The sequence below is a fragment of the Erigeron canadensis genome, chromosome 9 (assembly GCF_010389155.1).
Source record: "Erigeron canadensis isolate Cc75 chromosome 9, C_canadensis_v1, whole genome shotgun sequence".
Lineage (NCBI taxonomy): Eukaryota > Viridiplantae > Streptophyta > Magnoliopsida > Asterales > Asteraceae > Erigeron > Erigeron canadensis.
In genome coordinates, this window is record NC_057769.1 from 35,837,070 (window position 1) to 35,858,405 (window position 21,336).

The window sequence follows — 21,336 nt, forward strand, 5'->3', positions numbered from 1 at the left end:
TTTTACATTTCATCAAAAATATCTTTAAACCTAAAAACCTACTAAAAAAATAATACTATATAGTTTATTATAGCTCAGTGGTTAAGCACCAGTTTTACATGCTAGAGGTCTCGAGTTTGACACATGAGAAAAACATTTGAAGGAATTTCACAATAAAGTCCTCCAATGAAGCAGGTTTGAGTCCTGCAAAAAGAACAAGGTTTTATCTTAATTAAATATCGTACTTGCAGGTGGTTTAGTTGGGAATTTCTTCTCTTACTAGGTATTAAGGGTGATGAGGCTCTCTATCACGGACCCGGTTAAGACAACGTAAGCAGAATACCCTGTTGCGAGCAAATAATCCACACCTTTCAAAAAAACATATAGTTTTTTTTTAACAAAATTATATGCTTTAAACTTCACTAAAATAAGTTATTTAAAAAAAAATTCAAAAAAATAAAAAAAAAAGTAAGATTCAAATTTTCTTCCGGTTTTTAACCAAAAAATAGGGCTCAAGTAAAACAAATGACTGACTAGCTGTTCAAAAAAAAAAAAAAAAAACAAATGATTGACTGGACATGGTTTTTAAAACACTGCTCCGTATAGTTGTAAAATGGAGATAATAATGGCTGCTTATTTCGTGATCGTTGTACAAGCAATGGAACAGTCTCGCAATGGGAATGGAATTGGACCACTCCGCCATCAACATCAGTGGAAATCAATTAATCAGTTTCTGGAGCTACTATCACAAGTCCAAAGTATTAATCTCTCCAACACAAAAGACACATGGGCATGGTCTTACAATCCTTCTGAATCTTTTTTCTGTCAAGTCGATGAAACAATTTTTATATCGAACCCAACATGGACCGAAACCTTGGGCTTTTCCATGGAACAAGTTTGCCCCTTTGAAGGCTAACATTCATGGATGGAAATTAGAGAAAAACCGTTTACCCACAAAGGACCTGCTTCACAAAAGAAATAACCAAATCTCGAATTTAGAATGCTCTTTGTGCAATATGAAAGATGAATCCTCATACCACCTGTTTATAGAATGTCCCTTCGCCGACGAACTTTGGAATTTCATTATGTTGTGGTGCAAGATCTCTTTGGTCAAACCATCACAAATCCGCAATCTCCTTGAGCTCCATAAAGACCCATCCATTGGTCACAATAAGTCCAAACTCATCAACTTGATCATCCTTGCTTACGTGTGGATTATTTGGAAGACCCGGAATGAAAAGATCTTCAATAACAAGACCCCATCAATCCGTTATGCTACTACAGAGCTCAAATCATTAAGCTATCTTTGGATGTCAAATAGATCCACAAAAATCCGTATTGAATGGTCAAAATGGTGTAGTTTTAACTTTTTTTCATCGTTGTAATTTTCCTTGTACACACTAGCACTTGTTGGTTTTTGATATCAATAAAAGTTATGAATGTTAAACAAAAAAAAATAATAATAAAAAAAAATTTTTAAAAAAAAGAAAAAAAAAGAGATGATTGTGAAACACATACATTGACACATCACACATGGCGCCTGGCGGCTTCCCTCCCATGCATCACAAGTTGTATCTTTGCCTTTCAGCAAAAAAGTTAAATAATGCACTTCAATTATTTATATCATTTTCTTCTCTATTTCTACTTTATCTTGAACTCTAAAAGAACTGATTAAAGAAATCCAGTCAAGATACTTGATTCATGAGGCTTCGCCAATAACAGGTTATACTAAAATATTTCCCAGTATACTCGTATTACATTAGTATACAGTTTTAACTATAATATGAATTCTAACATTATAGAAACCATCTAACTCTGCTTATATACACGGGTAGTAGGATATATTGTAGTCACTTGTTAATTTGGTTGTGGCTATATTTGAGTTAGTCATTACAGGAAAAAAAAAATCTCAAAATAATTTATTCTCAATATTTGCAGGGTAGTGTGATCGGAAAACAAGTATTTTGATGTTTCATATATTAATAATGGGATACGGAATTCTGCGTAATATACGGGGAATTCAAAGACTGGTATACTTTGGGGGAGTGATTTTTGCCGTTTTCGTAGTGTTTCGGTATCTAGAATTTCCGTATGGGGATGTTATATCATCTTTGTTTTCGGCTAACAATATTTTCAACACTAAAACTGAACGCTTTCCTCAAGAGAACCCATCTCCGATTTCCGAAATATATGAAGAAATAACACAAGATGTTAATAGTACTGCCAGCAGTTACTCTGAAGGTAATGCTAGTGCGACTACTACTACTTTAGCAGCTCCCATAAATCTTTTAGATTCTATCAGTTCTGACCACGACAGAAATGTGTCAAATTCGGTTGGTGATTTTACAAAAGATGAGGCATCAACGAAAAGTATTAATGTCCCATGGGTCAATGTATCTTCTGTGATAGATGTCCCTAATAAGACGCAACAGGAGAATGTAGTTTCGATTTCTGAAATGCACGATATTTTAGTCCATAACCGTGCTTCTTCTCATTCAACGGTATGAAACCACCTATCTCATATGCAAAAATTTGTTGTTAACATGACTTTTTTCAATTTTTGAACTGGTTATGCTTCTTTTTTTTTTTTTTTTTTCTTTTTTAATGCAGTTTCAGTTGTATTTATATAGGAACCAAGGTGGCGATCGAGAGCTGATCAACAGTTGCTGAAAGCAAAGTTGCAAATTGAGAATGCTCAGTTCAGTGAAGATGATGATAGCCTTTATCCTTCTGTGTTCCGTAATATTTCAATGTTTAGGAGGTAAGCATACCTTAAATTAAGTCTTATGATTTGAAACATGAATTTGCTTTTATTGTTAATCTATTGTACCATTAATATATTGCATTGTCCCTTTTGTTAGTGTCTTTCATGTTGGTTGACCCTGTATGATTTGAACCACTGACCTCCGCTTTAATGTTGTATGTCCCCCACCATTAGTCAAAGCACCTTACTCGCCTAAGTACACAGATAACCATTAAAAATCTGTGTATCTAACTGCAGGAGCTATGAACTAATGGAAAAAACTCTCAAGGTTTACATATATAAAGAGGGAGAGAAACCGATATTCCATCAGCCAGAGGCGATTATGAAGGGAATATATGCATCTGAGGGATGGTTCATGAAGCAAATGAAAACAAGCAAAAGATTTGTTACTAGAAAACCAAAACAAGCCCATTTGTTCTACATTCCTTATAGCTCGAAACTGTTGAAAGAAACTCTATATTCCAAATCTCATGACCGGGAGAGAATGGTGTCATACTTGAAGAACTACCTTGATATGATTGCAGGGCGATACAGTTTTTGGAATAGAACTGGTGGGGCCGATCATTTCCTTGTTGCCTGCCATGATTGGGTAAGCCACATGGTCATAAGCTGAGTAGGTAATCAATTAATGGTCTTTCAAATTGTTGGGTTTGAGACTTTGAGTAGACGTGGCTAGATGATCGGGCTGGGTGGGTTGGATAATGCGTCAAAAAGTTTATTTAAAATGCGGGTCAAAACTGGTTGGGTCCAATTAGGTTGACCTGCAAAATCATTTTTGTTATTTTCTTTTAGCTTGTTAAATGCAGTACTTAAATACGATTTTGTAAATATTCCTACAAACATAACCCAGCATTTTAATGCAATTTAGGAGGTTTTCCTCTGCATTTTAATAACTTTCGGATGACTTTTGACCCGTTTGACTCATTTGACCCATTTAGGCCATTTTCATTTGTAGTTAAATCACTTAAACCAGTTTGACCCTTTGATAACTTGTACAACCAATTTATAAGTGATGGTCTGAAACTGCAACCTCTAGTTTCGAATGTCAGATTTGTTATGCTTGGAGTGGTCAGTTTTGTAAACCATTGTACTTCATTTTTTTAGAGCAACACTACGTTTCGAAAGTATATGCAACTGTAGGAAAAAAGCTCACAAGTACCATAAGTTTATTGCATTTACATTTTTAACACTATGCATAATCCCAAACCCAAATTGTGGCATCTGAAATTTGATATGTTTCTTTATATTCAACTTTCAAGGCTGCATATGAAACAAGACAGTTCATGGGTACTTGCATAAGAGCCATTTGCAACACAGATGTTGAAAAGGCAGGTTTCGAATTGGGGAAAGACGTTTCTCTCCCAGAAGCAAACGTTCGTTACCCTCAAAGTCCATTAAAAAACATTGGAGGTAAACCTCCTTCAAAACGTTCAGTTTTCGCTTTCTTTGCAGGCCAAAAGCATGGTTACCTTCGTTCCATTCTACTACACCATTGGGAAAACAAAGATTCTGACATGAAAATATTTAGAAAACTCCCAAAAGTCAAAGATGACCAAAACTATGTTGACTATATGAAAAGTAGCAAGTTTTGCATATGTGCCAAAGGTTATGAAGTCCATAGTCCTAGAGTTGTGGAATCCATCTTTTATGAATGTGTTCCTGTGATTATATCTGACAATTTTGTGCCACCTTTTTTTGAGGTTTTGGATTGGGGATCGTTTGCAGTTTTCATTCCTGAGAAAGATATTCCGGATCTTAAGAATATCCTACTCTCGATCCCAATCAAGAAGTATCTGCAAATGCATCGAAGGGTTAAAGAGGTACAACAACATTTTCTTTGGCATGTTAAGCCAATCAAGTATGACATCTTTCATATGATACTACATTCAGTATGGTATACTAGAGTTCTTAGAGTAAACCCAAGGTGATTAGATACATTTTGACTTATTCAGATGTCATATAAATACACATTACCGATCATTCAGTACTGTATACGTAAAATTATTGGACACTGATATTGTTAATTTTATTTAATTTTCTTCTCTTACAAACGATCCTACCCGTATAAGAGTAGACTAATTCCAAGGCTACTCGTTTGCGACCTCGGATTCCTAGTAGGTGAATATTAGGTTTATGAAGAGTATAACTTATGACATCTACATTATACACGTTTTTTTTTAAAGTTAGTTTGGATTTAGACGTGCTCGAGAGAATTTTAACTAGCGATTTGCTGGACCTACAACCTTTTCCTCATGGAAAATACCTTAAGATGAGAAACCCAAGACTCAAACACGAAACCTTGGGAAAAGCTCACCTCTGAAGCCCACATAATGGATTTAGAAGATACTTTTGGCCAGCCTATCTAAATGGAGTTGTTGTTTGAGATATACAAGTCATACCACATCCTAATACATGCATTGGGAAGTTATATGCTATAGCTTTATAGATTTTGTACCTTATTTACATGAAGTAAAAATTTCCATGTATAAATTCTCCCTAAAGCTCAGCAATATTTTAACATTGTCTATACACCTTTACAACTCATTTTACTCCAAAACTTTTTAAGCTCATACTCTCCCCGTCCCAGTCCCATATTAAATGTATTAATTTGACTTTTTGTGTCTTTTTTTTTCAACTTTTACCGTAAATATTTTTGTTTGTATAATATAACACTTAATATAACATATATGAATTGATTGAGTTTTTAGTGTATTTTTCATTGATATAACTTTCATTAACTAATATATAACACATACAAAAATATATACGGTCAAAGTTCGAAGAACGATTTAACCAGTCAAAATAGGACAGTTAAAATGAGACAGAATGAGTAGAATATTCAATTATTAATCAATTACATTACAACCACTTATTTTTCATACAACTCATTATTATTAATCCCAATCACTTACTTTTATCGCATTATTTTTAATGTCAACTACTTATTTTACGCATCCATTAATATGTAATTTAACCATATAATAATTCATTTCATCAAATATTAATAATATGAACCTTATAATTAAAACGATTAATCACTAATTCTGTTGTATTGGACGAGTAAAATTCTAGTTTAGTGAAGTAAAACACAATGATAATGGGGATGACATCAAAATTCAAGCCAGATATGGGCCGGGTTTAGGTAGACCTAAGACCGGATCCAGTTAAAAATCTCCATCGCATATATATTTTTTGTTTTTAAAATTTGTTTGCTTATACAAATCTTTAGGCGAAAAAAAAGTTCTCTTAATCTAGCACGTGTTGGCTCAATTAGCAAATTATACTATTTAATACTCATAAAAGTACAAATTTTATTATTACGTAATGTGATATATACGGATTGGGTGTGAGTTTGGGGTGAGTTTCAAATATACCTGTTGAGTATGCGAGTTTTTATCTAAGCCCGTCTCTATACATAAATCCGTAAAAGTTTTTAAATAAGTCCTATATTGGCCCTTAGGCCATCCCCAATTCCCCATCGCTATTAAAATTGCTTTGGTCGGTCGCTTATAGTGGGTTGGACCCACTAAGATTCTTTCAAAAACCCTGACTTATTTAGTTACTCGACTAATAGTTTGCTCTTTAATACAATATATTTCATATGTTCATGTTGCCATATTATTATTATTATTATTTATTTATATTACCAAGCCTGTAGTTATTACTAATCTCTTGAGATATATACTTAATAATGAAGATGACATTTATAGTTAATGATGGTAGTAGTTATTTTTTTCTTTTATTTTGTAAGATTAAGGTTTATTTTTTTTTTTACATAATAATTAAGTACTTAATACTCGTATATATATATATATATATATTTTAAACAATTAGTCGGTATTCGGCATCAAAGAACACCTCACCGTATAAGGGTCAAGTCGTACTCTAGACTACGAGATGTAGACCATAAGCCGTTACAAGTGATTCAGGAAAAAATTCCATAGACTTGTCACTTATGAGAGTCAAACCTAATACCTGTGAGAAAAACTAAGGATGCATCTTCCAGTTAAACTAAGTATTTAATATATTTAGTTAAATTTTATGTTTTATTTTACTTAATAAATAAAAATATCTGTCAATTACCTATTTTTTTACTTAATGCATATATATATATATATTATTTATACATTCAACCACTTAATACAATTACTATTTAATGACTAAAAAAAGAAATGGACCTTAAGACTATATGCAACCATATATATGTTCCTGTTAAAGTCATATTTTAAATAAAAGAAATATTAATTATAAAAGATATTTTAATTAGTCTCTCTATATAACTAAAAAATGATAGTTTTTTTCCTAGGTGACGTTTTTCTTTTCATGCCAAGTAGGTTTTTTTGCTTAGGTGACATTTTCTAGTAATTTAATGTTTTATTGATATTTAAATCTATTTAAATCTATATTTTTTAGTGTTCGTGTGACACTTTATTTGCCACTTCATCATTTGTCTACGTGGCTATTATTTTATTTTATTTTATCAATTCTAAATAGCATATAAAAAAATTAAATATAAAATTAGAAGTCATGACCTCTAACATTTAATATTATGCAGAAACCACTAAATCTAACTTAATATTTATATATTTTTTGCAAAATACGATAGATATTCAATGAATATTAAAACTAATTAAAAGACAATGATAATATAATTGTCGATCCTTGTAACTTATCTCTTTATATTTTTCTTTGTATTTGATTATCTTTGTTTGTGAAATATAATTCACTTTAATATAATATAAAACTAGATTATATATAATTTTATCTAATATTAAAACTAATTAAAATTGACAGTTAGATTATTAACATAAATAAATAAATACTCTTGAAGTATATATGTTAATCACTGTTTTTAAATAATATTACTTAAAATATTATATTTATAATCAATTTAGTGTAACATGTATATTACAATGGATCGCATGAGGCATAATCTAGTTTTAAATAGAGAGATATCAATTATAAATTATTTTTTTTTGTTAAAAGAGTTGTTTGTTTGGGTTGTTAATGGGAGCGTAAATGTTAGATTTAGTTTGGTTGGTTAAATATAAGATTGAAAAATTAGTTTTTTAATGAATAGTGTTGGTGGGTTAGACTGTGAATAAGAACGAGAGCAAGTACCCGCGCGTTGCGACGGTGAGATGGTGGGGTAATACCTAGGTCATAGAGTATGATAGGTTATAGGAGTTGATATGTCATAGAGTATGATAGTCAAATGCCTTAGCCGTAGGGGCTCCGCCCTCAGATTTTAAAATTTGTCGAAAGTATATCGAATGACATCTCTAATGAAAGAGCATGAAATTTTAAGAACACCTATACAATTTTTATAATTTATCAATGTATGGTTTTTGAGATTAAAGATTTTAAATGAATTGGAGGAATAAATGATTTATGGAGTAGAGAGAAAAAAAATGATTGGTTGAGATTTGAGGAGAGAAAAAGGGTATTATCAGTGGCGGATCCAGGAAAATGAGAGGGTGGGGGCGAAAGAATTATATCTTCAAAACATTGGAATAGCCTCACGGTAAAATAGCCTCATCGTAACCTCAAAATAGTAAGACTTACTTGAGCAAAATAGCATCATGGTAAAATCAACATCAAAATTATGATCACGAAATTATCTACCACAGTAACCACTAAATACAGCAGAATCAACATCAAAACAATACTAAATATAACCTAAAACAGCCTAAAATCAACATACAAATAACATTAAATACTATGAGCTATATTTCTAGTTGAAGATTCGCTGCTAATAACATCATCTCTTGAAGAAGATAATTTTCTTTTCAAGTATTCCTCCATGTCTCCTAATAAAACAAATATAACTAATAAAATTAATAATGTTTTACATAAACAACTTAAAGAAATATAAACTAGCATCTTTTCAACTAGAGTTGAATCATAAAAAAATTCATAATTTATGATATTCATAATAGAATAATCAAAGATTTATAAAATTATGACCTAATACTAAGAAAATTTGGGGATTTGAAATAAATCATAAATAAAAGCTTACCAATACAAAATTCATAATATTATGACCTAATATCAAATAAAATTGAGGATTTAGAATACACGTTAAATATCAAATGTAAAATAGTCGAATAGTTGTTGCTGTTGTTATTAATCTTGTACCTTGAAAACTCTCACCAAATCTCCAAAGGCTAAGACAATGATACACTTATACATCTACGTTTTTATTTTAATTAGTTAATTTGGATCCTGGAATTTTTTTTTCTAAGAAGCATTGGGTTTTTTTAAGTTGGACTGGGTTCATTTGGGATTTTGGGCTGGGGTCATTCTAAGTAAGTCATCAAAATCAAAGCTATTGGGCTTGAGTTGGCTGGGTTCATCAGCCCCCCATTTATAGTGTTGGATCCGCCCCTGGGTATTATAATTATTTTAGATAAATATAGAATAGATAGGAGAGACATTTTAGAAAAAGTACTTAAAATCAATATTGAAAATTTTAAGTTCAATGTTGAAAATCTAAGAAAAATCTGCTATATAGTATAGATTGTTTTAGACCAGCCGATTTTAATCCAAACCTAGCCGAAAGTGTTTGTTTCGACTAGTCCTACTTTTTTATTTCGCGTTGACTAATCGTTGGTCCCAGTAAAAAACATTGACTAATTAAAATATTCATTTAGCGTAGTCAATGGATGATCCACTTTTCAACTCATCTCTTCTTATTCCTTCACTTCATTTCTATACATTTGAAGCAAATCATTTTGATATATTTGGATCTTAATCAACAGCAATAACGTCACTGAAATCGACTGATTCTTTGCCAGTTTTGGTAAACTGCGTTATCACCACGAACTCTTCATCAGTAGCTGCTGTGAGTGTAGCTTCTATATCCGATTTTTTATTCTATATTTTGATTTGCAGTTGTTGATTTATATACTTCACTAGTCGTTTCTTCTTTTATTTTTTTATTACAATATTTTTTTAATTATCTAATCCCCTGAGAAGACCACATAAATTTTCTCCAAGCTACATCCTCCCAAGCTCTTTTGACTTAATAATTTGAGGTATTTGTTTTTAATTACATGAGTGTTTAAAATTGATTCATATTTCATACAGCTAAAAATTAGGCCAAAGTTTAAAAGAAAAAACAAAGATAGTAAGGCCATTAACAACTTTACTGATGAAAATTTAGTCCATATATAGTTAAACCCTTGTTGCATCAGATACCCTTTTTAAGTTTTTAACTCTTTTCTCTGCTTGGCTAAACAGAAATAGTATCATGTCTATACCAATTGAGCTTGCTCACTTACAAATCCCACTTGAAGAGATACTAAAGGCCACCAACAATTTTGCTGATCAAAATATTATTGGTCTAGGTGGATTTGGACGAGTTTATAAAGGAAAGCTATTTTGGCAAGGCCATTTGATCAAGATCGCTGCAAAGAGGTTAGATCGGTCTAGAAGCGGAGGTGACATTGAGTTCTGGACGGACATTTCTACTCTTTATAGTCTTAGGCATAGAAATGTGGTGTCGATTGTTGGGTTTTGTGACGAGAATCATGAAAGGATTATTATAAGCAAGTATGAGATCCATGGAAGTCTGGATAAATATCTAAATGAAACAAGTACCTTGACATGGAGTCAACGCTTGCGCATATGTGTTGATGTTGCACATGCATTAAGCTACATCCATTATGATGAGAGGCGTGATTTTAGTGTGATACATCGTAACATCAAGAGCTCTAAAATATTACTGGATGACAACTGGGAACCTAAGATTACTGGATTTAACCTTTCTTTGAAAGTTCCAGCATCGCGAAGGAACCGTCTTCATCTCAGTTCTCCTTGTGGTACACCGGGGTATGTGGACCCAACATATTATAAGACTGGAAGGGTGACACACAAGTCAGACTTGTACTCCTTTGGGCTGCTACTATTTGAAGTCATGTGCAATAAGAGAACACGGATCGCGGATATGGATGAGGATCATAGACATTTAGGTTCGATAGCCAGATCGCATTATGAAAAGGGAAAACTGGATGAAATCATTGATCCGGGTATAAGGAAACAGATGGACCGAGAGTCTCTAAACAACTTCTCAGAAACAGCATATCACTGTTTAAAGATGCGACGAGCAGAACGCCCAAATATAGATCAGATTGTTTTAAGACTTCAAAAGGCGTTGGAGCTTCAGCTGAAAAGTGAAAATCTTGTAAGACTATTTTTCGGTTGCATATACTATTTATAATATGATGATTGTTAGTCTATTTCCTAACTTATCTGCTATAATTGTTTTTAAAGGAACACTCCACAGTTAACACTGAAGTTGAAGGGACATCACCGGATAGCCAGAAGGTAGTTAATCTTTTACATCCCACACACAATTCTATGATGATCTTAATATTAATAAAAGAAACTAATGATATATAGAGAAAACAAGTATTAACTAATAAGATTGGATCATGATAAAACTGATGCACGAAGATTCATAGACCACAAGTATATATGATGATGCACGAAAATTTTCATGATGCATAATGATTTTCAGTTAAGAGAAAGACATCGTTTTATTCTGATACTTGTTTTATTTGAACCAAAATCATGATATATATTCATAAAAATCCTCTAGTAAAATGATCTTGACACTTTAAAAAGAAAATATACATTATATTAGGAAAATTTTGTAGGAAGAAGTTTCATTATCCAAAAGAAAAGGATGCTTAACTAATGTGAATATTGTCTTTTTGAAATTCTTTGAACAAATAATTTGATTATGTCATATTTATATTTAATTGGCAAGTCAGCTGCCACATTAAAGTTGACCCGTCCTGAAAATCAATGTTGTTAGATTGGGGACAGCTGAAAGAATAATTGTGTTGTATATAATGTTGATAGGCATCAGTTCAGATAAAACAACTATAAAAGTTGAACACGTTAAACAATCATTTTATTTAACTGAAAATCGTATGCATCATGTTTTGGTACCGATAAATCATGGAATTCATGATATTAAATTAATTGGTTTTAGCTCTGATGAATACTAGAGTAATTAAGTAACTGTTCAGTGCCGTCTTCACCTAACTTCTATTTAAGTAGAGAGGTTGCTTCTAGTTTCTACCTAAATGGTAGAAAAGGCCCTCCAACCTTTGCATGGGATGAGGATCAAACCCATGACCTCTGTCTCCAGAGGCAAAGATGTTTACCACTGATCCAACCATGCTGCTTCAGCTCTGATGAATACTGTATATGTTATATGCTTGTTTGTACTTTTGTGATATGTGAATCTTCGTGCATAAATGTTATATATTTATGCTTTGTGAATCTTCGTTCACCAGTTTTATCATCATTCAATGGTCAAGATCTTATCCTATTTGTTTTAATTTAATTTTTATTTAACAATAAAAATAACCCCTATGTCAATAATCAAGATTACAAGTGATTATATAGAATATATAATTATACTAGGTACCCTTTGTTTTGGGTAATACAATGTATTCCTACCCAGTGATTATATAGAATATATAATTATACTAGGTACCCTTTGTTTTGGGTAATACAATGTATTCCTAATATAGTTGGGGATAAGCCCATTAAATTTTTATGTTGTCATATGTCACAACTCATAAGAACAACATTGAGAAAAATAAATTGTTATCTGATCATTGACTTTTAAAAAATCAAAATTAAAGGTAATCATTATTAAATAAAAAGTTAGTTAAATGAAACATTATAATATTATCCTGTGGATGTCATTTGTAAATTTCTATAAAAGTATGCAATCTATCTTTAATCACACTCATACTTACTTACATTTTCCCTAAAAACAAATTGTTGCAGTGGAAACATTTAGAACACTTGAGGATTGGACTTGATGATATAAAGGCGGCCACCTGTAATTTTGCTGAAACATATCGCATTGGGTCAGGGGGATATGGTATGGTGTATAGAGCAGAACTTGAACATTTTGATAACGTCAATTCTATGGCAGTGGAAGGGAATATTAACTGTGAACTACCCAAGAAACGCAGTCTTGTGGCAATAAAACGCATCTTAAATAGAGAAGACAAACAAGGAGAACAAGGGTTCATAGCAGAAGTTGAAACACTTACTGGCTGTAAGCACCGCAACATAATCTCTCTTCTTGGTTTTTGTGACGAAAGTTCTGAGATGATCCTCATCTATGAGCATGCTTTTAATGGAAGCCTTGATGACTACTTGGGCAACATTGCTAACATGACTAATCTTATATGGGCGAAACGTCTACAGATGTGCCTTGATATAGCACAAGGACTGAATTACCTACACACAAAGGACGTACAGAGGATAATACACCGAGACATAAAAAGCGATAATATTCTGTTGGACCATAACTGGGTAGCAAAGATTGCTGACTTTGGGCTTTCCAAATTTGGTCCAGGCTCTCAACAAGTTAGTTATCTTGAGACTAATGTTGCAGGTACAAATGTTTACATAGATCCAGAATATATGGTTACACGCAAGTTGAAAATAGCAACAGATATTTACTCTTTTGGGGTGGTTTTATTCGAGATCTTGTCTGGGAAGCTGGCCTATGATCCATTTTACATACAGAAAAATGATAAGGGACTTGCACCTATCGCACGACAACACTTCGTTATGGGAACACTAATGGAAATGGTAGATCCTAAGATAAAGGAAGAAGTTGATGAAAACACTTTTACCCTTACTAAAGGACCCAATCAAGATTCTCTGGACACTTTTTTTAAAATCGCATATCAATGTTTGGCTGAAACTCAAGCCCAACGTCCAACAATGAAAACCGTCATCATGGAGCTTGAGAAGGCATTAGACTTTCAGGTAAGTCGCCGATCTAAAATAGTAACATTGTTTCCCCTCTTGATAGCTATCAAAATAGTAACACTGTTTCCCCTCTTGATAGCCATTCAACAAGTCTTCATACACTTGATAATTACAAACTGAGGAATTACTTCATTCAAAGATAGTAGTCACCTTTGTGTGTGTGTTGGGGGGGGGGGGGGGGGGGGGGGGGACTCAAAGGCGACTTGGGTGGAGTCCCGTTTAGTTCAACATGTATGATAATGGTTTTAAGCATATAGAAATATGTCGGATTAAGAAGTGTCTTGTGTAATTTCAAATTGCGTTAAATGTTGCACAAATCCCGTGGATTAGTGAACCACCAATGAGATGTCAATACCATTGTCTACCAAATGCATACTTTTAACAACAAATTTAGATCACTAACGGGCCACTGGCTTACCCGATCATGTCCACTCTCAAATAGGAGAAAACTTACCACAGGTTAGAGAAAACTACTTGGTCTAACATGGAACCCAAGTGTTGTTTGTCACCTGTGAGATCTAAACCCATGACCTCCTTAATATTAAAGTCACTGGATATCTCAACTCGACCATTTGGACTTAGGGTCGTTGGTAATAAAACAAAACTAAATCATATGTGAATTTTTTTTAAATATAAATTTATTGCAATTCTACACCCAAACACTCACTGCTTGACATACATGCTCAACACAGACCCAAACACAAACACATGCCCAGTTGCACACACATCCCCTTTTGTCAACCGTCATGGTTGGGACTACCGCTGTCACCCCTTCTCTCAAGCCTTTTTGTGGTAATAAACACTATATCTACGTGATCCTCGCAAACACTAGACCCCACAACGGATGGTGTTTAATTGATTAATGAGACTAATTTAAGGATAATTTGAGCTTATATTCACTTTAAAGATGTGAAGTTGATTAAGCGTTTCATGATTCGTAGGAAAACCGCAAAGACAACCTCCAAATATCACTCCTAGACATAAAATTAGCCACACAAGACTTCAGCCCTAACAAATTGATTGGAAAAAGGGTATTTGGAGAAGTATACTTTGGAGAAATCGAACATGCTAATGGGCGTACCTCTTTTGTTGCAAAGCGGCTAAATAGACATTTTGATTTCCAATTTTTTATTGAACTTGAAATTCTTTTCGAGTATAAGCACCAGAATATCATTGGTCTTGTAGGATACGTTAACGAAGCCGGTGAGAAAATCATTCTTTACGAGCATGACTTTGCACCAGATGGGAGTCTTGATATGCATGTGAAAGATGTTAGTCTTACTTGGACAAAACGACTTAAGATAGGCATTGATGTTGCTAATGGGTTGAATTTTCTCCATGGAGGTGTTGTAACACAAGATGTGGTGATACATAAGGATATCCAGAGTGGTAACATTCTACTAAATGGTAAAGGGAAAGCTCTAATTGCAAACTTTGGGGTTGCCATAATAATGCCAAAAAGTAAAGAGATTGACTTTGTTGTCGAGAATGCTTCCGGTTCAATGGGTTACATTGACCCCCTATACTTGCAAAAAGGTTTCTTATCTAGAGAATCTGATATATATTCATTTGGTATCGTTTTATTCGAGCTCTTGTGTGGGAGAATGGCATGTGTTCCGGGGTTCCCACCCAGCTATCTAAGTTCTTTGGTTATAAGCCACTACAAAGAAGGAAAACTTGATGAACTGGTGTTTGAGGGACTAAGGGAACAAGTTGTACCAAAATCACTGCTTACATTTCAAAAAATTGCCTACCAATGCTTACACAAAAACAGAGAAGAACGGCCAACAGCAAAACAGGTTTCAGTACAACTTAAGAAAGCATTGGAATTCCAAGTAAGTGTTAACTCGTTACATTTTCTTTAAGAAAATATCTTTAATGCCTCTAGAAAAAAACCAATACAGGTATTCATTGAAGTAATTTATATATTGTAGTCATGAAGGTGGCAAAATGGGCGGGTTTGGGTAGCGGGTCAGTATGGGTTCGGGTCAAAACAGATACTTGTCGAAAATGTATCTAATGGGTTCGGGTCCATTATGACTTGGGTCATTACTTTAGTCAAAAATGACCCATCTTAAAAACTAACAAGTAAATTTGTTCATATGCATAGGATAAAAATTAAATGAGAAGGTGGATTAAGGAAAGAAGGGAGAAAATGTGGTTTTTAATTTTTCTTTTCTTTATCTTTTCGTTTTATTTTTTTATAAAAATTTTTAGTAAACTGGTTTCAAAAAAATATAAAAAAATTACTTACGCATGAGTAAGTTGTTTTTTTTTAATTATTCTAAATTTTTTTGGGAAGGAGCATTATAAAAAAAATAAATTAAGAGAACATGGTAACAAAAATTAAAATTAACTTTCTTTCCCATCTCTCCTTAAGCTACCTCATTATGTGATCTCTACCTTATACATATATATATATATATGAAAAAAAAACTCAAAACCTTCAAAATAGTCTTTTATTCACTTGTGAATGAATTTGTTTACATTTGCGTTCACATGTGAACAAATGACTATATATAAGGTTTTGAAAAAAAAAAATTTCCACAACATGAAGTTTTATAAAGTTTCACATGCAAATGAAATTTAAATAGTTTAGGAGTTCTCACGAATCTTGGATAAATAAAGGTTCCAAAAATAAGGAAAGGTTATATTATATATATATGTATTGAAAAATTATTTTGAGAACATATAATATATATATATATGGGGATAACATATGTACCGCCTACAGTACATATGTTGGGTACTGCATAGGTGATAATCAGGGGCAGTTCTGTGTATTTATAAAACTCAAGGGTTTAATTTGTAACTCATCTAAAATTTTTGTTCATGGCTAGACATAATATTGGGTACCCATCATTTCCCTTATATATATATAGGATTACCCTATATATCTATATTTTTATACTTCCTTATAATGATTTTATGACCCTCGTTGAAAGTTACACTTTTTCTAAATTCGAAATGTCCAAACCGCCCCTTTACCCTTATAATCTTAAGAGTTAATTACAAAAAATCGTCCCTATAGTTTATTAATAATTACATATCTCATCCATACCTTTCATAAGTTACGTTTTTGATCCCCAACTTTTGACCTCTGTCCACACTTTTTGTCCAAAAGTCAACATTTTTGTTCAAAAATCAACACTTTATGTCAAAAGGTCAGCGGTTTTGGACTAAAACGGTTGATAGAGCTCAAAAGTTAAGAACCAAAAACATAATAAATGAAAGTTAAGGATAAAAACTCTAATTTTTAGTAAATCACAAGGACAATTTTTGTAATTAACTTTAATCTTAATTAAAGCTTAATTTGTTATTTAGTGAACTCTCATATCCTAAATATTAATCAATACTTACCATATTTATTTAGTCAAACTTTTCACATCTACAATTATACTTTGACAAAAGGATTAACGGGATTTTACATGACATATTGGGGTCCGCCGCGTTACGTGATCACCCCATACATACATACATACACACACATATATATATATATAAATATATATAAGTTTCCATTAAAGTAATTATACTGTAATTTACATCCAAAGATATGTTGGAAGTAACTATTCTTTAAATTTTCATCTATTAAATTGGAAGGGAATAACATTAAATAATATCAAGATTTAAAATAAATTAATATTATAATTTTTTGATTAAAAGGAAAATAACTGCCAATGTTGTCCTGCCCAGTTGGTTAGAGGCACTCTTGGTTTTATCCAAGGTTTTCAGTTCGATTTTTAGGGATGACAAACCTTGAGTTTTTCTCTCTGAATACTTCTAATGGCTCATGATACATATCTCGTTGTCTAGGGTACGTGCAAGGCTTCACCATTATACGGTGAGGTTTCCGTGATGTCGTATACCGACTGAATGTTAAAAAAAAAAAAAGGAAGATAATTCTTTATATATAATGAAAATTAAGTATGTAAAACCAAAAAACTAGCTGAATTGCTTTTTAAACTTTTGTCCTGTTTAGATATAATTATGATTCGTTAGCATGGGGTGAGTGTTAGTATTTGACTTTAGTATTTTTTTAATTTGACGGGATGTGAAGTGGTAAAATCGTAAAAGTAAAAAGAGTATAGAGTAAATAGCAGTAGAATGTATGGGACGTAGAGATACCGTCCATTACCGACTTGGTTACCACTGTCCAGCAGGACCCGCCTGAAAGTTATGAATAGCCCATATAATTATCCAGCTTTTTTCTATTACTTTCCAGGTGGATCGAAATCAATTCATTTGGGTCCACTTTACCGGTTCTAATTGGATATATCATTAGGTATCAAGACTATTTAGCAGAAGAATGTACAAAGTAAAAGCACCTCTTTTTTTTAAGAATACATGACTAGTGGTTAACATCTTTGGATCTTTACAAGAGGTCTCAGATTCGAATCCAGCTAGTATAATCTTAACGTTTGGAAATGGTCTCGGGATACCCCATTAGGTGGCTACATCTGAGTAAAAAGAATCACCTTCCCTATATAGAGAAAACCTCATCTGTTTACTAGTTTACATGACTTTCTGTTTAAAGGTCAATATTGGTGTATATATATTATTTTATTTTTCAAAATAGAACTTAAATGAGTATCTAAATGAATATGCATGTATTATATAATATATTTATATTTTTGGTTTAATGTACATGTAGGAGGATCATGAAATATGGGAGCCAAAACTACCTAGAGACTACTTAGAAATAATTCAGTTGTCAAAAACCCCTGACGTGTTTTACTCTGTTGAAAAGAAGAAAGATCTTTATGATATGCTCTCCAAAGGAATCCTCATTCAAGATGGAATAGTGGTAATTATATCCTCTAATCTTATATACGTTGGATAAAAAGCGTAAACAGGTTGACCTACATTGATCCGAGCCGTTTGTCAACATAATTGACATACTCATGTACAATGTTTTCACAGTCGTGCATGATTAAAGCTAATAGTACTAGTGTATAATGGATTTTTATCACTTTCCTCAGCTCTCGATTCCAAATAAAACATCAATTATAGATTTTCTTCCAAGTGATGGTCTAAATTCATCAGTGGATAAAGAGTCTGAGTTTTATATGTTTTGCTCTGCTCTGTGTGCCAGTGGTTTTCTTTAAGCAATAATGGAGATAAGAATGAAATGATATCAGCAAGAATGTTTTCCTATGAAAATCCTACATCCTTAAAGTGGAAATCTTTAAAAAATTCAAGGTGTTTTTTCTCGTCCTCTCTGCATTTGCGAAAGCATAATGTGTTTTAAGTGGGGAAAAAATGAAATGGCTAATTTAGACTTCAACTGAATGATGTATGCAGGTTTCCAGTAGTGGTGAAGATGAAGAACATTTCAGACCTGCAGATCAAAATCAATATAAAACCTCAGTTTTTATCTCCAAGTGTGATTTATGGTGCATATCTTATATTTAAGTTTTGTGATCCACGAAAGTCTTCAAATCAACCAGTATATGTGAACCTCAAGTTGAAAATGGGGAGCAAAACCTTATATGCATACTTCGCTAGATGGAGAGAGGATGGATGGATGATGACAGAATTGTGGCGATTCTTGCATTACAAAGATAATGCAGTATTTGAGGTTATTTTAGAGAGTTTTTCACGATACTACTGCGGAAGTGGTGCAATCTATGTTGAAGGCATCGAGTTTCGAGCCATCCATGATTCAAGTTTGAATGTACGCACTTTATTTCCCTGGAATTTTCTGTTCGCTGAACAAAATAATATGTTGCTATTTTATATCACATTTATAATAATTACACTTACATACAATACAACTATCAAATGGCATATTACATCATTTTATGAAATACATGTTGATGTACAATAACGTTTTTCTCATTATATCTTTTTATTTTGGAATTAATGTATTTCATTTCATCTTTCAACTAAAACTATATAACATGGCCATGCATTTTTATTTTTATTTTGCAGCAATTGACTGTTGATTCTAGCATAAGAACCAAACACGAACAGGGTGAAAAGGTTTTCTCTTTTGTTCTGAAAATTAATTTCTATGTATCCGAAACTTGAATTCTGTTGTTTGCTAATTATATATGCACTTTTTAAATCTTTGATGAACAGTTTATGACTTCAAAAACAGATGAAATCAGATTGCAGACACTTTATGTCTTCAAAAACAAACAACACCTAAGCAAACCAGAAGAAAATAAGTCGCTCATGTTTCCAGCTAGTATGGTTTTAGATGACTCTTTTAATGTTCAGTCTATCAACTGGAGATCTCTTACCGAATCCAGGTTTGCCTTTTTAACCACCTTATGTGTACTAATACATATCTCCTAATTATCTAGCACATATGATGCTCATATCTAAGGATAATGATTTTTATCGACACTTTGGAGTGGGTTCTTATGCTTTTATCATACATATAGATTTGTTGATGTGGCTGAGCTTCTATCTCACCAAGAGTTTCGGATCAGATGCAAGATTGAAACTCAAAAGTTGTCACCAGATACAGATTATGCATGCCATCTCATATTCAAGCTATCCCAAAAATGTCATGGTCTGCATTGTCCAGTAAAAGTACAGGATGTACTCGTTAGGAAAAACAAAGAGAGCAAATTTCTTTATTTTAGGATGCCTAGCCCAATAAATTTACACCCCACTATAAGGGTTCCCAAACTGAGAGAATATGGATTGATGGAAGTTATCCTGTGGGAATTCAACTCAAGTAAGAAGCTCATTGATGATCATCGTCTTATGCATCTAAAGTTAAGATGCTATGAAGGAACTATGTGTGGCCTTATTGTATGTGGTGTCGATTTTCGACCAATATGAAATGTCTAAGAAAATATTTGGTCATTTTGTGTTCTTACTAATCATCTTTTTCTTTTTTTTTTTTTTTTTAAAAAGGTGAATTTCGCTTGAAACTTCGTGTCGCGATTCGACAGCGGGAGGTCTAACATACGTTGTCTTAACCGGGTCCGCGCTAAAGAGCTCCCTCGAAGTAGAAATGCCTATTTCAAATACCCGATGGGGGGAAACCCTGCTCCTCAGACTTGAACCTGGGTATACCCAAGCCAAACCTTCATAGAAGGGATAAAGGCATAGGAGTGCAACCAACTATGACCAAAAGGCTATGTAATGTACCCATCTACTCGACTTGCTATCTAGTGTAACCAACTTTGTTTTTTGGGTTATGCAATGTAACCAACCTGCTACAACAGGTTTCCATCAGGTTATACACACATGTGGCCATAGTTGTTTCACCGAAAAAAATGGTGATTCACTGGAAAAATTAGAATCGCGAAAACTTTGTTGTTTGTACGAATTAAGACTTGAAACTACCACCAATCGACTCAAAAAATGATCCCGCACAAACCCTGACCAAAATTTTTCGAATCCAACACTCGCCGCAAAAAACGGTGATTCGCCGGAAAAATTAAAATCATGATAACTTTGTTGTTTCTTCAAATTAAGACTTGAAACTAACACCAATCGACTCAAAAATTGATCCCGCACAAACCCTGACCAAAAGTTTTCGAATCCAACACTTGCCGGAAAAAATGGTGTTTTGTTCTATGGTATTTTCTTAATGACTATTATACAAACCGAGTAAACGACCTTAATAGAGCAGCGCATGATGGCATCCGAGTGACTCCATAGTGATTTTAGAACTTCTTTACTTGTATACTTTTTTTCTTATGTTAACTTCCTGTACAACTAGTCAACTACGAGTGCAACTTTTTATGAATTAATATAGTTTTCTGAAATGATGCAAATTCAAATGCTAATGTCATCAGGGATCATTAAGTCGATAC

The 21,336-nt window shown here is 33.0% G+C and overlaps 2 protein-coding genes across 2 annotated transcripts; both read left to right on the forward strand.

Annotated features, from left to right (window-relative positions):
* The first annotated feature begins 1,592 nt into the window (after nt 1–1,592).
* On the forward strand, nt 1,593–4,794 carry LOC122581344 (probable glycosyltransferase At5g03795). Its single transcript, XM_043753562.1, has 5 exons — nt 1,593–1,701; nt 1,918–2,480; nt 2,610–2,740; nt 2,981–3,332; nt 4,003–4,794. The coding sequence occupies exons 2-5, from the start codon at nt 1,947–1,949 to the stop codon at nt 4,669–4,671; spliced, it is 1,686 nt and encodes a 561-aa protein (XP_043609497.1). The 5' UTR covers nt 1,593–1,701; nt 1,918–1,946; the 3' UTR covers nt 4,672–4,794.
* Nucleotides 4,795–9,431: 4,637 nt separating this feature from the next.
* On the forward strand, nt 9,432–20,415 carry LOC122583915. Its single transcript, XM_043756286.1, has 11 exons — nt 9,432–9,587; nt 9,986–10,928; nt 11,018–11,071; nt 12,554–13,552; nt 14,497–15,390; nt 18,210–18,362; nt 18,651–18,757; nt 18,860–19,232; nt 19,490–19,540; nt 19,640–19,812; nt 19,948–20,415. The coding sequence occupies exons 2-11, from the start codon at nt 9,996–9,998 to the stop codon at nt 20,351–20,353; spliced, it is 4,143 nt and encodes a 1,380-aa protein (XP_043612221.1). The 5' UTR covers nt 9,432–9,587; nt 9,986–9,995; the 3' UTR covers nt 20,354–20,415.
* Nucleotides 20,416–21,336: the final 921 nt, after the last annotated feature.

Coding starts and splice junctions, on each gene's coding strand:
- LOC122583915 (XM_043756286.1), top strand. CDS start 9,996: ATGTCTATACCAATTGAGCTTGCTCACTTACAAATCCCACTTGAAGAG. Junction 15,391..18,209: donor AGAAAGCATTGGAATTCCAA/GTAAGTGTTAAC, acceptor ATGTACATGTAG/GAGGATCATGAAATATGGGA. Junction 19,233..19,489: donor TCCATGATTCAAGTTTGAAT/GTACGCACTTTA, acceptor TTTATTTTGCAG/CAATTGACTGTTGATTCTAG.
- LOC122581344 (XM_043753562.1), top strand. CDS start 1,947: ATGTTTCATATATTAATAATGGGATACGGAATTCTGCGTAATATACGG. Junction 2,741..2,980: donor AATATTTCAATGTTTAGGAG/GTAAGCATACCT, acceptor ATCTAACTGCAG/GAGCTATGAACTAATGGAAA. Junction 3,333..4,002: donor TTGTTGCCTGCCATGATTGG/GTAAGCCACATG, acceptor TCAACTTTCAAG/GCTGCATATGAAACAAGACA.